This window comes from Ursus maritimus, unplaced genomic scaffold (genome assembly GCF_017311325.1).
Source record: "Ursus maritimus isolate PB19 unplaced genomic scaffold, ASM1731132v1 scaffold_7, whole genome shotgun sequence".
NCBI lineage: Eukaryota > Metazoa > Chordata > Mammalia > Carnivora > Ursidae > Ursus > Ursus maritimus.
In genome coordinates this window covers 12,076,102-12,090,892 of record NW_024426885.1, presented here as the reverse complement: position 1 = coordinate 12,090,892, position 14,791 = coordinate 12,076,102, and the positions used below count along the sequence as shown (strand labels likewise).

At 46.7% G+C, this 14,791-nt stretch overlaps 1 protein-coding gene across 1 annotated transcript; it reads right to left on the bottom strand.

The window, feature by feature from the left end:
* Positions 1 to 2,473: 2,473 nt before the first annotated feature.
* Positions 2,474 to 11,514, bottom strand: PRDX3 (peroxiredoxin 3). The gene is made up of 7 exons (XM_040624537.1): positions 11,400 to 11,514; positions 9,911 to 10,046; positions 8,112 to 8,253; positions 7,421 to 7,556; positions 6,503 to 6,606; positions 3,611 to 3,776; positions 2,474 to 3,273 (listed from the first exon to the last, which is right to left on the bottom strand). The coding sequence occupies exons 1-7, from the start codon at positions 11,433 to 11,435 to the stop codon at positions 3,220 to 3,222; spliced, it is 774 nt and encodes a 257-aa protein (XP_040480471.1). The 5' UTR covers positions 11,436 to 11,514; the 3' UTR covers positions 2,474 to 3,219.
* Positions 11,515 to 14,791: the final 3,277 nt, after the last annotated feature.

Sequence of the window (14,791 nt, the reverse complement as noted above, 5' to 3'; positions counted from 1 at the left end):
GCGGAGGAGGAGCCGGGCAGCGTGCCCCGCCCCGGGCGCGCGCGCGTCCCTTGTGCCCGCTGCCGGCTTCCCGGCGCGCCCGCCGCTCGGTGTCGCAGTGTGTCAGCGCCTTGGCCCCGGCCGCCCGGTGTTCCCGCTATCCCGGTCTCCGAACTCCCGCTGCTCGCTGTCACCACGCGCCAGAGCCCCAGATCCCACGCCTCCACCTCCGCTCCGGTCCCCATGCGCCCCCCGTCCCAGTGAGCCTGCCCACCCTCCCACAGACCAAGTCTTCCCAACCTTATTTAATCGTTAGGGAAGCCGGGCCGCTTCCAGCCAGGGTGGGGGTGGGTGTGTGTGTGTCCTATGGGAACCCCCACCTCACGGTACCTACTGAGAAGAACCTGCATCTTACCCAGGTGACAGGTGCGGCAACCTTTTGGACCTTACGATGCAAAATCTTCAATTGCCCTTAAAATCCAATGTACAAGGCACTGGGCATAGTGAGGGCTGGCTACTTAATTTTCAAGGTGAAATTTGAAAATATGGTGCCCCTTACTTAAAAAAGATTGAGAATTTAGGGGCACCTGGGTTGCTCAGTGGGTTAAGCCTCCAACTCTTTTGCTCAGGTCATGATCTCAGAGTCCGGTGACCCGAGCCCTGCGGCTGGCTCCCACACTCAGTGTGGAGTCTGCTTAGCATTCTCTCTCCCTCTTCCTCTGCCCCTCCTGCTTGTACGCTTGCTCTCTCTAAAATAAATGAATAAATCTTACAAAAAAAAAAAAAAGATTGAGAATTTTAGAAAGTCAATATCAAAGCATTAAACCAGGCCCAGGTCCCTTCGAAGTGTGAGGCCCTGCCCCAGCCTGTGATGCAGGCACCGCACTCAGTGCAAACTGCACTGGGACAGATCCAGTTCCTTCCTCTGAATCCCAGATCAAGTAGGGGCTGGTTGTAGAGAAAAAATGCACCTGCCTTCCTCCTCCTGCTGCCTTCCCTAGACCACTGGCCCTGCACTAGAGTGGGTGGGGGTTGTGTTTGTTGAATGTATGTTCCTGGATCTTTAAGGAGTTCAGGGGTCCTCATGAGTCTTGGGCTGAGGACCCAGCACCACCAATTACTTAGTTGGATGGTCCTGGTCCAGCCAATATAAATGGGTCTACTTCCTCATTTGTAAAATGAAGACAGTTAACTGTACCTATTTTAAGGTTTTGTTGTGGATAAAATGAGATAAAACATGTGAAAGCCCTAATATGACACTGGGTCCCTTGGAAATGCTGTTTGGGCCTCTAACACCCAGCTGGCCTATTCCGTCCCTTGCCTTGCCTTCCCCTCCAGGGACATGAAACTAGCTCATGGTTTTCTTCAGGCCAATGTGACTTAGCAGCTTCTTTTGCTCAGTTCACCTGGTTCACCTTTCCATAGCCTCAAGAGTTCAACTCCTTTTCTAGGATGAAGTTCTCCCCCACACCCGTCCTCAGTGTTCCCCTTATCCCCCAGGAGTGCATCCATGTGCCATAGTATTTAGCACACCTGTGTTATTCTGTTGGCTCTACCCTCAAGTATGTCACAAATCCAGCTCAGCTTCTCTCCTCAGGACCCTCACGGTCTAGTCTGAACAAAGGAGCCACAGTGATCCTCCTAGAACAAGTTGATGTGACTCTTATCAAAACCTTCCTTACATTTCCCATCTTAGAAGACAATCCCAAGTCCTTAGCTTGTTCAAAAGGTACTCTGGGCTCCCCATTACCATTCTCCTCCTTCACCTCTGCACCACTCTATGCCGGCTCTTGCCTCGGGGCCTTTGCACTTGCCAAACCCTATGCCTAGCACCTTCTTTTTTTTTTTTTTTTTTTTTAAAGATTTTATTTATAGGAGCCTGATGTGGGGCCCGATCCCACAACGCCGGGATCACGCCCTGAGCCGAAGGCAGACGCTTAACCGCTGTGCCACCCAGGCGCCCCTGCCTAGCACCTTCTAAACCCCTAACTCCCTTACTTTCTACATCTTTTCTCTCACTTGGTCCTCATCAAAACTCTGAGTTAGGACAATTATTGCCCTCATTTTACGAATTGAGGAAACAGACCTGGAGGCTGACTCTCCTTTAAGGCCTGACAACTCTACCTAGAACATCTCAATTCCCCGCTCTCTCACTCCAGTTTATTTCTATTCCAAACATTCTATGTATTTTTATTGTATTTATTGGGTTTCCCCTCTAGAATGTAACTGCACAAAGCAAGGGGGTTGTCTTTTCCTGTTCACCCTTGTGCCTCCAAAACAGCACCCAGCATACGGTAGGCACTTGGGATTTACTGCAATAACAAATAAATGCTTCCATATCTCTCTTGAGTTTTTTGGGTGTAGAGCCAGCATCTTACTCATTTCTGTGGGCCCTGAGTTAAATGCTCCACAAGCGTTGGTTGATATAATCGGAAGGAAAACTAGAGCCCCATAATATAAGCTGAACCAACAATTAATGGTATTAAACATGAAATATTTTTAAATGTGTTTATTATGTACTTTGAGCATTTCAGAAAAGAAAATAATTACAATGATTTCAAAATGCAACTCCTGGATTTGATAAATATCCTTTATAATTATACCCAATCAATATCTAGAATTGTATGTAGACCCTACATCAGCTAACAAATAAGCAAAATAACTATATCAACCTCAGGGACGAGAAACATGCACGATCACTTAAGTCACTCTGTCACCGTGTTTTTTTAAAAACATGATTCACATTTGTTTCAAGTACATATACACCCATTGCCAAGAGTTAAATTAGACCGCTGATGTTAACACCTTAAAACTATGTATGATCTTTGTTACCTTAAAAGAAAATTCAGTTTAGTACAAAGAAATCCAAGAAGAAACTTTCAGGACCCTTGGTCAGAAACTTCGGCACACCTTGTACTATTCTGGTGTACGTAAAGGTTCAAGTAAGGCCAACGAAGAAGGTTTCCTCTTTCCACTGAAGACAGAATCCAAGGAACAGGCGAACTAGCATTCTATAAACTAGCCAGCCATCAAGAGGTTACCAATAAAGGACGCTTTTTGTGTGTGAGGACATTTAAAAGCCTCAGCCAATGTTACAAAAACAAAACATTTAGAGTATTATGTATGAATACAAGCATAATTATTTTGTCTTCTATAAATAATCATCTTTGAAATGCTCGAAGTGAGTTCCACCCGTGGCTCTTTCCTGATGTGAGAAGAGGTGGGTGCACATGGGATGATCTACTGATTTACCTTCTCAAAGTATTCTTTGGAAGCAGCTGGATGTGGCTTGATCTGAAAATACAGAAACATTTATTTAGGGAGCTGACTTTAAGATAACAGTCTTGAAAGAGAGTTGAAAGCTCTAAGTGTTTAACCCAAAGTTCTTAACTTCTTAAAGCGTGGTCTCTTTCCTTTAAAATACACGGATGGCGGTTACATCAACAGCCTGCCTGATCCCTGGTCCCAGCCCAACCCCCGCCCCTCAGCAGCTTCACCTGTTTGTACACCACCTGCACCCTTGCTCCAAGGGTGGGCTCCTTGTATAGGTGCTCGAGGCCAGCAGCCCTGGAGGCAGTGAGGGGCTGGGACCCTATGCTGGGGTCTCACCGCTTTTGGAAAAGAAACCTACTGTAGGAGAATCCGGGGTCCAGTTTGCTGGGCAGACTTCTCCATGGGTTTCCACAAACTGGAACGCCTTCACCAAGCGGAGGGTCTCTTCCACACTTCGGCCCACGGGGAGATCGTTGACACTCAAATGCTTGATGACTCCATTGGGGTCAATGATGAAGAGACCTCTGCATCAGGATTTATCCCCATTAGTACCTCAGAGGCACCACAATGACAAAGTCTAACTTCTACCAGCTTCTGTCTTTAAGTCTCCTCAGTAAAGCATGAAACTCGATCATATGCTTAAACGTGGGGCTTTCACTGTTACACAAAAAGCTTATGACTTCTTACTGATGACGTGCCACACACAGGTGTGACTGGACCGGCCACGTGGAAAACAGGTATTTTCCACATAGAAGAGCTACACAGAGTCTATCTAAAAGCCACAGAGCAAAGACTTCTTTAACTTATTAGTGCTGTAGGTGTTCTCTGGGCTGCTGTATCAAATCTTGGCTAGGAACCAGAGGCAGATGGGAAGAGACAGAGATGTATTTTATCTCTATTCAGTAAATACTGATGAAATGAGTGAATTCTTGGGTAAATGGGGGAAAATCCCCTGGGGAAATCTTTGCAGAAAGAATTTACTGGTCTTAAGTCTGAGCAGAACAGCGATCTAAAGGAACAACCAAGACTGTTACTCTTCATCACTTGGCAGCAGCGTGATGAGATGACCTGCCCTGTGGTCCGTGTTCATCCTCTGTACAAGTGCTGGGGTTACCACGACATATGCAGACACATTTCAACCACAGGTTTTAACAGCCCGTCTTAAAGGGTGTGGCATTCCACGCATCAATCACGCAGGGAAAAAGCAAGTAAAAGAAAAAGGCAAAGTGAACAGGCGCTTCTTCCTCCCTGGGCCTGGCTCTTGGGGGTCTAGGCTTCGAGGAGCAAGGGGTGCTGCTTGGATCACCACAAGCTCCTCGACCGAGAGCGGAGCCAAGCTGGAGTCCACGGTGCAGACGCAAGGCCCCCAGACTCCGCGAAGCAAGCCTTATCTTACAGACCAGACTTGGCTACCCTCCCTTGACAATCCTAACAGTGAAACCAGCAGGGAAGTAATGGCAAAATGAGCAAGACCCTACAGGGAAGGGGGTCCTGGGAGGACAAAGCCCGCACTCTTTTTCTCCTTCCCTTGCCCACTTTGTCAAAGCCGGGCTTGCATGCATTAAAGGAGGACAGAATCTCCCGGAGTAACAGAGGCTGAAGCTCCAAGGTGGCTCCAGAACTACAGTTCCAGGTATCACCCAAGAGGAAAGCAGACCAGAGCAGAGTGAGGCGACAAGACAGAGCAGGTGAGACCAGAGCGGAGTGAGGCGACAGGACAGAGCAGGTGAGGCCAGAGCGGAGTGAGGCGACAAGACGGAGCAGGTGAGGCCAGAGCGGAGTGAGGCGACAGGACGGAGCAGGTGAGGCCAGAGCGGAGTGAGGCGACAGGACAGAGCAGGTGAGGCCAGAGCGGAGTGAGGCGACAGGACAGAGCAGGTGAGGCCAGAGCGGAGTGAGGCGACAGGACAGAGCAGGTGAGGCCAGAGCGGAGTGAGGCGACAGGACAGAGCAGGTGAGGCCAGAGCGGAGTGAGGCGACAGGACAGAGCAGGTGAGGCCAGAGCGGAGTGAGGCGACAGGACAGAGCAGGTGAGGCCAGAGCGGAGTGAGGCGACAGGACAGAGCAGGTGAGGCCAGAGCGGAGTGAGGCGACAGGACAGAGCAGGTGAGGCCAGAGCGGAGTGAGGCGACAGGACAGAGCAGGTGAGGCCAGAGCGGAGTGAGGCGACAGGACAGAGCAGGTGAGGCCAGAGCGGAGTGAGGCGACAGGACAGAGCAGGTGAGACCAGAGCAGAGTGAGGCGACAAGACGGAGCAGGTGAGGCCAGAGCGGAGTGAGGTGACAGGACAGAGCAGGTGAGGCCAGAGCGGAGTGAGGCGACAGGACAGAGCAGGTGAGGCCAGAGCAGAGTGAGGCGACAGGACAGAGCAGGTGAGGCCAGAGCGGAGTGAGGCGACAAGACAGAGCAGGTGAGCAGGTTCAAGCCAGCCCCCGGCAAAACTGTGAGGCACATCAGAATGGGGTCCTTGCCTGCTCCCTGGGGGTCAAGTTCTGACCAACCCTTGCTTCACTCAGTGGCCATCAAGATGCCACTTGTAAGGCTTAAGGTCACACCCGACCCGGGAAGGTTGTGTTTGAATATGGGACCATTAAAGACAGAACGTTTTCACACTCAAAGGAGTAAAGATCTCGCCACTGAATGAATGAGGACAGAAATGATATTCTGGGACAGGGGTCGTAACGGCTACCAGAACCTGTGCTAAAACTCCAGCTGCCTCACCTTATTTAGACCCCAACCAACCTGGGAGCCTGGGAGGTCCATTCTCATTTTAGTTATGGGAAAACTGGGACTCAAACAGGTTCCACAACTTGCCCAAAGCCATGCAGCTGTTAAATAAATGGGTGAGTTAAAAAAAATTAAACTCTGGTCTGATTCCAGGGCTTGGACAAGATCTCAGCCATTCCAGCTCACTGACTCCTACAGTCTGCTAGTCTCCCCTTCTCTGGACATGTCAGGAGTGTGCTCCCAATGAGGGCAGCTCCCAGGTGGTGAGCTCAAGTGCAGCAGTGTGACCATCGAGACACAGAAGGAGCCTAGCCCTCAGAAGGAGACGCAAGGTGCTGCAGGGCGCAGACACGTCTGGCCATCCTGAGATGGAGGCACTCATCGGTGCTTAAGAAAGGCTAAAGTGAATGAAAGCTTTTTGGTTTTCAAAATGCTTTATCGAGGGCTCTATAAAATCCTCTAAGAAGTGGGATGATGCTAAACATGAAAAACAAGCTTAAGTTTGTAAGTAACAAGATCTTACCTGAGAGCAACACCGGGGCCTTCTAGCAGCACGCCATAGTCTCGGGAGATCTGCTTAGTCAGATCTGACAAGAGTGCGATGTTCATGTGGCCCAAGCCGCCATTCTAACAAAAATGCAAACGTGACTGGCGGTTACACCGTGTGCTCTCCCCATTCTCAGCCACGTAAACTGATGTCTGAGGCCAACAAGAATGGCGACAGGTGGCAGCAACTGAGAACCGACAGTGGGTCAAGCACTGCTCTTAGCTCTGTTAACTCACTTCCTCCTCCCAACCATCCTGGAGCAGATACTATTATCATCGCCTTTTTATACCTGAGGGAACTGAGGCACACAAAGGTAAAGTAACCTGCTCCAGGCCACAGCTGGAAAGGGACAGAGGCAGGATTTAAGCTAATACTGGAAACCTTTCTCTTTCTGATTCTTGATGCATTCTTTTACTTACAGATTAATTTCTCTAGCAGAAAAATGGAAGAGTAATAAAAAGACTGAGTATTTGGTATGGATAATCCAGCAACATGGGTAGAAATTTTGATTCTCCCAAGCATTTTTCGGCAGGAAGAGTGATCATGCAGAAGAGTGAAATCAGAGAACCTAACCACTGTCTCCCAAGCCAGGCAGGATATGTGGGATCGACAAGGTACCCGAGAGAGCACCCAACTGTCCCGCTCCTTGCCCTGCTGAGCCTGTTCTCCATTACTGTTTGTACCTTGGAGAGCAAATGTGTAGCGGGCAGTAAATCCAGGCAATGTTGGGAGGAGATATGGACAGAATTTAACAGAATCTGCCAGGAGCTTTAGGACCTACAAATAGCCCAAATCAGACCAGTCATGCTTTAACAACTTCTAGGTTAGTCTTTCATGGGATCTTTTCAGTTCTTAGGATCCTAAGCGCAAAGGCAGGACCCCTGAGGTTTATACCTTCCTTGGTGTGTTGATCCAGGCGAGATGCGTGAAGTGGGAATCCACTGAAACCGCAACAACTTCACAGTTCACGTCGTGAAATTCGTTGGCTTTGTCGCTAAAAGCAACAATTTCTGTAGGACACACAAAGGTGCTAGGGAAAAAAAAGGGCAGAAATTCCCATCAGAGAATTTAAAAACAAGGATTTAAAATTTAAACAGGTAGCCTGAAAACTAGTTCAACTTGCTTAAAGGTGAAAAAGGCAAAAACGGATAAGCACCCTCACCGGACTCACCTCTCCATTTAAGAATCATATAAAAAAATGGGGGTGGGTGGGGGAAAAGAGGCATATCCTAAGAGTAAAGAAACAAATAAAGTAGCTTTATGAGAAAAGTCATTTTATCATCTTTACTTTTCTCGTTTTCCTCCAGGCCAGTGAAAACTTCCTGACAGACTGGCTTATGGAAACCACCACTCTGAGCACGTAGAACGGAGCCATGTTAAACCTACCCCACTAAAAAGAATGCCACCCCCTTCTCTAAATTTATCAGATTAGCTGCAGATGCAAGCTGTACTCAGCAAGGCCACCAGTGATAAAAGAATCCAAAAAGAACCCTTCCCTTGACCAGAAGAGCAACCAGAGATAGGAAATACCAGGTGGAAGCAGGGACCTTAAATGACATTAAAGCATCACAGAAATTACACTTACAAGTCCAAAGGATAGAAGAAAAGCACCAAATATTTCCCCTTAAAGTCATCAAGGCTTAGGTCTTTGAACTCTCCGTTGACAACGGCGGTGCCCTTGAAATAGGGCGCGTGCTGGGTGACGGCAGGAGCGTGGTATGAGGAACCTGAAGGAAGGCCACACACACGTGTAGTTCGTCATCTGCTAAATCACGCACCTACTTGACTGTATTCAACTCTCTCGTAGTAATTAATTAGTATAAATTAATTAAAAGGTTCAGTTCAACTCTACGTCTTAGGTAGTATCCCCCCTTCTGTAGTTCTAGATGGTACACAAATTCAATTCAAAGTACTATGGGGACTGAAAAGACTAAAAAGATGCCATAAGATGGTAGGGACGAAATTAAGATAGAATCAAGGAGGAAAGGAGCGTAGGGATGGATTCTAAATACGGTTCGGATTTTGCCATGTCCAGGCAGGACAGGGAAGAGAGAATAGGGCGGGTGCGGGGAATAGCCCGTGGCAGTTTGATCAGGAGAGAGAGAGCAGGTGTGTGTGTGGAAGGACGCCTAAGAGACAAAGCACGAACAGCTGAAGGCCATGCTCTGCAGGCCCTTAAATATCAGGCTGGAGGTTTTTGGTTTTTTTTTTAATATTTTATTTATTTGAGAGAGAGAATATGAGTAGGGGGAGGGGCAGAGGAAGAGGGAGAAGCAGAAGCCCCACTGCGCAGGGAGCCAGACAGGTGGGGCTCGATCCCAAGACTCTGGGATCATGACCTGAGCGGAAGGCAGACGCTTAACTGATTAACCGACTGATCCAGGCGCCCCATAGAATTTGTTCTTAAAAAAAAAGGATAGAGGAGTCACTGGAGATTTTCAGGTAGGAGATGGAAGATGTGTTGATGATGGAAATGCCACACAAGAGCAGTCTGCCTCAGTAATTTTCAATCCTGACTGGACATTAGAATCATTTGGTGACCTCTTATTTTTTTTTTAAGATTTTATTTATTTATTTCACAGAGAGAGAGGCAGCGAGAAAGGGAACACAAGCAGGGGGAGTGGGAGAGGGAGAAGCAGGCTTCCCGCTGAGCAGGGAGCCCGATGTGGGGCTCGATCCCAGAATGCTGGGATCACGACCTGAGCCGAAGGCAGATGCTTAATGACTGAGCCACCCAGGCACCCCAATTTGGTGAGCTTTTAAAATACACTGGTAAGGGGATTAAAAGGTGCGAACTTCCAGTTGCAGACAGACAGGGGAGTGCAATGTACAGCATAGTGAATACAGTTAATAATACCGTAACAACTTTGTATGACGACAGATGGTACCTAGATTTATCATGGTGGTCACCACCTAATGTACATAAATCTTGAATCACTATGTTGTGCATCTAAAACTAACAATTACTGTTATGTTAACTACATTCTTTTTGCAAAGATTTTATTTATTTCATTGACAGACAGCCAATGAGACAGGGAACACAAGCAGGGGGAGTGGGAGAGGAAGAAGCAGGGTCCCAGCAGAGCAGCGAGCCTGGTGCAGGGCTCGATCCCAGGACCCTGGGATCATGCCCCGAGCTGAAGGCAGACGCTTAACGACTGAGCCACCCAGGTGCCCCTGTTAACTACATTTAGATTAAAAAACAAAACAAAATGCTGTCCCGGTCTCACCTCAAATATTGACTTAATTTGTCTGGGGTGGGAGTGGGGCAGTGGTGTATTTTCAAAAGCTCCCAAGTGAGTCTAATGGATAGCCAGGGGTCAGAGCCCATGTTCTGAGATGATGATTCATATTACCTGGGTCAAACCAAGGCATAACACTTACTGGTGCTAAAAGCCAATTTTGCTTGGCCAGAACCAGACCACAATACATTTGTCAGGCAGGTTCTTCGGGAAGCAGCAGGTCTAAGGGCTGCAGAGGCAGAGACGCCCCAAGGAATAGCACTCACATGTCGGGCAATCTGGAAAGAGAAACACTTTATATTAGGAAGTAGCCTGAAGGCTGGCCCTGCTGAAAGGGCATTAGGCCATTGGTCGCCTCTGCTCTCCTTGTTCCTGTGAACCAAATGCCAACCCCCAAACTCTAAGAGTATAGAATGAACCTCCATGTTCTTAACATTCCTTTCTGCTTCCTTCTTCTTCAAGACTGCAACAGGGGAATGGGGAGATGTCCGTCAAAGCATACAAAGCTACAGTTATGTAGGATGAATGTCTAGATATCTAATCTAGATATTATTGTAGGGGTACAATAACTATACTTAATAATACTGTATTTCACACTGGGAATTTGCCAAGAGAGTAGGTTTCAGGCACTCATCACACACAAAAAAGTAATTATATGAAGAGATGTTAGTTTGACTGTAGTAATCATTTCATTATGTATATCGAATCATCACGTTGTACATCTTAAATATATGTAACTTTTATTTTAAAATATATAATTTGTTAAAACCCTGCAAGGCAGAGGGGAATTACAAGACCATAAAGACTCCATGCTCTTAAGAACAACACAGAGGGCTCAAAAACCAAGGGGACTTGGCCAGGCCTGTGTATTTATGGCCTTTACCAGCATGATCTGCTAAGCATATTCTATCATATCAAGGTTTTCCCAGAAAAGACAAGGCCCCGCAGACAAGCAAAAAAGTAGAGCAAAGTTCACCCTCTGGGAAAATTTGTACAGGGCTCAAGGGAACTGTTTGCTCAATTATAGTGTCTAGCATGACTCTGGAAGAAGAAAGAGCCTTGTGTTCAACCCCGCCAGAAGATAGGGAAGAAAGGGTACCAAGAGGGTGTTCGGCTTTGCCGGGAGGAAAGCGCAGGGACAGACCTGGGGGAATGGGAGGAGGGCAGTGCCTTTTGCACTTTAGCACTTTGTACTTTACCACTTTGGTTTCCATCCACCAATTAGTGGATGCTTACTGCAACACTTGCCGTAGGCATCATTCTATATTAGGGCAAGGACAGTAAACTGAGGCTCGGGAAGGTGAAGTCACGTGTCCAAGGTCAGAGAGTAGCTACAGAACAGGTAACAGGGGTCAGGGGGCCTGCCTCCAGGACGAAGTGCTCAGGTGGAGAGAGGACTGGGGACCCCCAACTCGGAGAGAGGAGGGATTAGAAGAGGGGACAGATGGGAAGGGGCGGTTCTGCGCACGCGCATTCCCTGGAAGCGAGGCCTCTGGGTCCGTTACCCGCTGGTGCCCTCCAAGAACGGCGAAAGGCCCCTTACACCACAGGAAGCAGGATCCTGTCTAGAAAGCACGTTTTCAGAGCCACTACTGTGTCTCCGCTCCTGTCCCCTGCCGGCAGCCACTCACCGAAGCCCGGAGAAATCTCCCCACCGCAGCCGCCATCTTCAGTGCGCGCGGGATTCGCGGGACTGGCGGGGAGGACGAGGCGGATCTACGGCGGGCGGGGCTGGGGCGGAGCCTCGGCGGCGGGGCGGGGCGGGGCGGGGCCTGGGCTGTGGAGCGGGAGCGGGGGCGGGAGCGGGGGTGGGGAAAGACTTCTTCCCGAACTTTTGGCGGGACCTTCCTCGCGTCGGTTTACGTGTTGGGTGCGTCGCCCTAATTCCGAGGAGAAAATTCCTGCCGTGGCTTCTAAGTAGGAAAACAACACCTTATTTCTAACTGTCGCCCCAACCTAAAAAGGACTCATCCAGGTGGGGAGTTTATGATTTTTATGGTTAACCTGTGTGGGTGACTGATTCTACCCATTCTGCAAAAGTTTCTTCCTGTGTGTAGGCCTCAGGTAGAGCCTTCCAGATTCTCCAGGAGATGGAATATAATTTTAATGTCCAAGTGGTCAGACACGTCAAGTTTTGGGTGTTCTGAAAACCTTTGGGATGGTGTGTGGACTTCCATTTTGGCCTCTCTTCCCCAGGTTGGGAGAATTGGGACAAGTTGCATTGTGTTTTCTGTTGATTAGTAAAGACAAGTGCTCCGTGGTGAGCATGACACTTTGAAGCAAGCTCATGAAACAGATAAAAATCACACGGTCGCCTTACGGGAAATGCAGACTCTAAGTAGGTATTTTCCAGACACCAGTCATTCCGCTACCAACATAGTTTCTTGAATCTGTATATATTATTTAATATTTTCTTTAAGTTGACTCACTTTTGAAAAACGTAAATGAATTTATGTGAAAGAAATGTTAAATAATTTAAATGGAAAAACCTTATAACTTGCTATGAATAGAAAGTAATTAAAATAAATACATTAGGGATGCCTGGGTGGTTCAGTCGGTTAATTGTGTGCCTTCAGTTTAGGTCATGATCCCAGAGTTCTGGGATCGAGTCCTGCGTAGGGCTCCTTGCCCAGCCCAGAGCTGCTTCTCCCTCTGCCTGCAGCTCTCTGTGCTTGTGCTCGTGCTCTCTCTGAGAAATAAATAAAATCTTAAAAAAATAACTACATTAAAACAAAATGTTATTGAGTATCAACTAGATACAGTTGCCTGCTGAAAATCTGAGACTTTGTAAAAAGGGATACAGGTGGCTAGCAGCATCCTGGTATCACATGGGGTTCTCTTTATGTAATCAGAAGGATTTAAAGAGCATTAAAAGGGTAATACTTTTCTCACTTTGGGACTTGATGTTATTTATTTTGCTCCTCACATAAATCCTTTTATGCACTACTAGTACAGCAGTGGGTACCAGCCCCATGCTTTGGAAAGGACTACCTTAGAAGCAAGAGATGAGAATCTAAAATGGTCTGACCATTTTGGAAAATTCCGTGTCAGTATTTAGTAAAACTGAATATATGACTCATATAACTTCAATCCTAGGCATATGCCCAAAAAATGTGTATACATCAGTTTATCAAAAGACATAGGCTAGAATGTTCATAGCAACACTATCATAATAGCACAGAGATAAAACTACACAAATGTCCATCAACCATAGAATGGATAAAAAAAATTATGATATTATTAACACTATACAACAATGAGAATGAACGCACAGCAGTGACATACAACAAGGTGGGTGAGTTTCACAAACATGATATTGAGTGAAAGAAGCCAGAGGTGAAAAAGTAGACACTGTGTGGTTCCATTTATGTGAAGTTCAAAAACGGGAAAAATTAAGATATAGGATTTCAAGTCAGAATGGTGGTGACCTTGAGAAAATGGGAATTGGAAGAAGGTAATGAGAAGACAAGAATGGGATGCAAGTAATATTTTATCTGTTGACCTGGCTTAAAGTCAGTAATAATTGTATTTACTTTGTGAGTGTTCATGAACCTGTACTCTTATGATTTGGGCACTTTTAAATGTCATACTCCAATTAAAAAATATATATAGAGAGAGAGAGCGAGCGAGAGCAAGGGGCTACAAATTTCTCAGTCATTTCCCCTTAGTACCTGCCTTGTGTTTAACTGGTGCTTATAATGTGTTTGTGAACAGATGTTTGAAAAGGAAAGGGAATCATAATGTTGGAGCTCAAAATCATACTGTATCCTGCAATGGAATATTATTCAGCCATAAAAGAAAATGAAGGTTTGATACAGACTGTAATATGGATGAACTGAAAAAAGCATTATGTTGAGTAAAAGAAGCCAGACCCAAAAGGCCAAATGTATGATTCCTTCCATATGAAATATGTAGAATAGGTAAAGCCATAGAAACAGAAGGCAAATTGGCAATTGCCAAGTGCTGTAGGGAGAGGCAGGGGGACTGACTGCTTCATGGTACAGGGTTTTCTTTCGGGGGTGACGCAAATGCTTTCAAACTACATAGAATGGTGATTGCACAATGTTGTGAATGTTCTTAATATCACTGGATGGTGCATTTTAAAATGGTTAATTTCATGGCATGTGAATGTTACCTCAATTTAAAAAAAGTGGTAGGCATTAACAACAAATACAAAAATGCTATGGCCTAGCCCAGCGATTTTGTAGGCAAGGAAACAGAGACTTTCAGAGCTGGAGAGACCTTCCCAAAGTCCCATAGCTGGTTGGAAGCAGAGGTGGGTCTAGAAGCCAGAACATCCTCACACCTGACCAGCCAGTATGTGAGCTGGAAAAGGTGAGGGGTCGGAGGCAGAGAAAAGGCAAGGGGGAGCTTTCTCTTTCCATGTTCCTTACACCCATAGCCCTTTGCTGTCCACCTCTCCTTTTCACTAGCATTTTGGAGGGCACCTCTCTCTCCTATTTCTCCTATTTCTTGCACCTGTAGTTTGGTTTCCACACATAGGCACTTTGATTCATAACTAAACTTCACTATCATGTAAATCACAGTGCAAACAAAACAACAGAACAGAATGGAGTTCCCTCATGATTCGGCTTATTCATCTTGGTTTCAGTTTTAAAATTTAGAGATTCAGTTAGTCCTGTCTCTTTAGGTGGGGCCTGTGTAGGCTTAAAGGTGACACTACTTTCTGTCTTCCATTTCGTCTATCTTCCTCTGGCTGCCATTCAGCTTAGAGTGTGGTTTCTGCATCCTCCCTGCCCCAAGCTCATTTTAACCTTTGGAATAAGGCGTTTTCTTTCCTATTTAGGTCCCGGGTAGAGCCTTGTGTTTTGGATGAATTTGCATCAATTAGCAATGTGATTTTAATCAGTTAATAAGTATATATTGAGTGGATCATACAGGCCCTGCTCCCAGGGAACTCCGTGTGTATCCAGGGAACATTGAGTAAAGATTGTGAAAAACCAAAATCGAAGATCCATCATTTTAAGGGGCATAAAAGAGGCACAATGGTTGAGAGTGAACA

Excerpts from the sequence above, each read along its gene's own strand:
- PRDX3 (XM_040624537.1), bottom strand. The coding sequence starts at position 11,435 with ATGGCGGCTGCGGTGGGGAGATTTCTCCGGGCTTCG. Across the intron at positions 7,557-8,111 it reads TTCTTCTATCCTTTGGACTT|CACCTTTGTGTGTCCTACAG; the intron begins GTAAGTGTAATT and ends TTTTTTCCCTAG. Across the intron at positions 3,777-6,502 it reads GGCCCCGGTGTTGCTCTCAG|AGGTCTCTTCATCATTGACC; the intron begins GTAAGATCTTGT and ends ATCCTGATGCAG.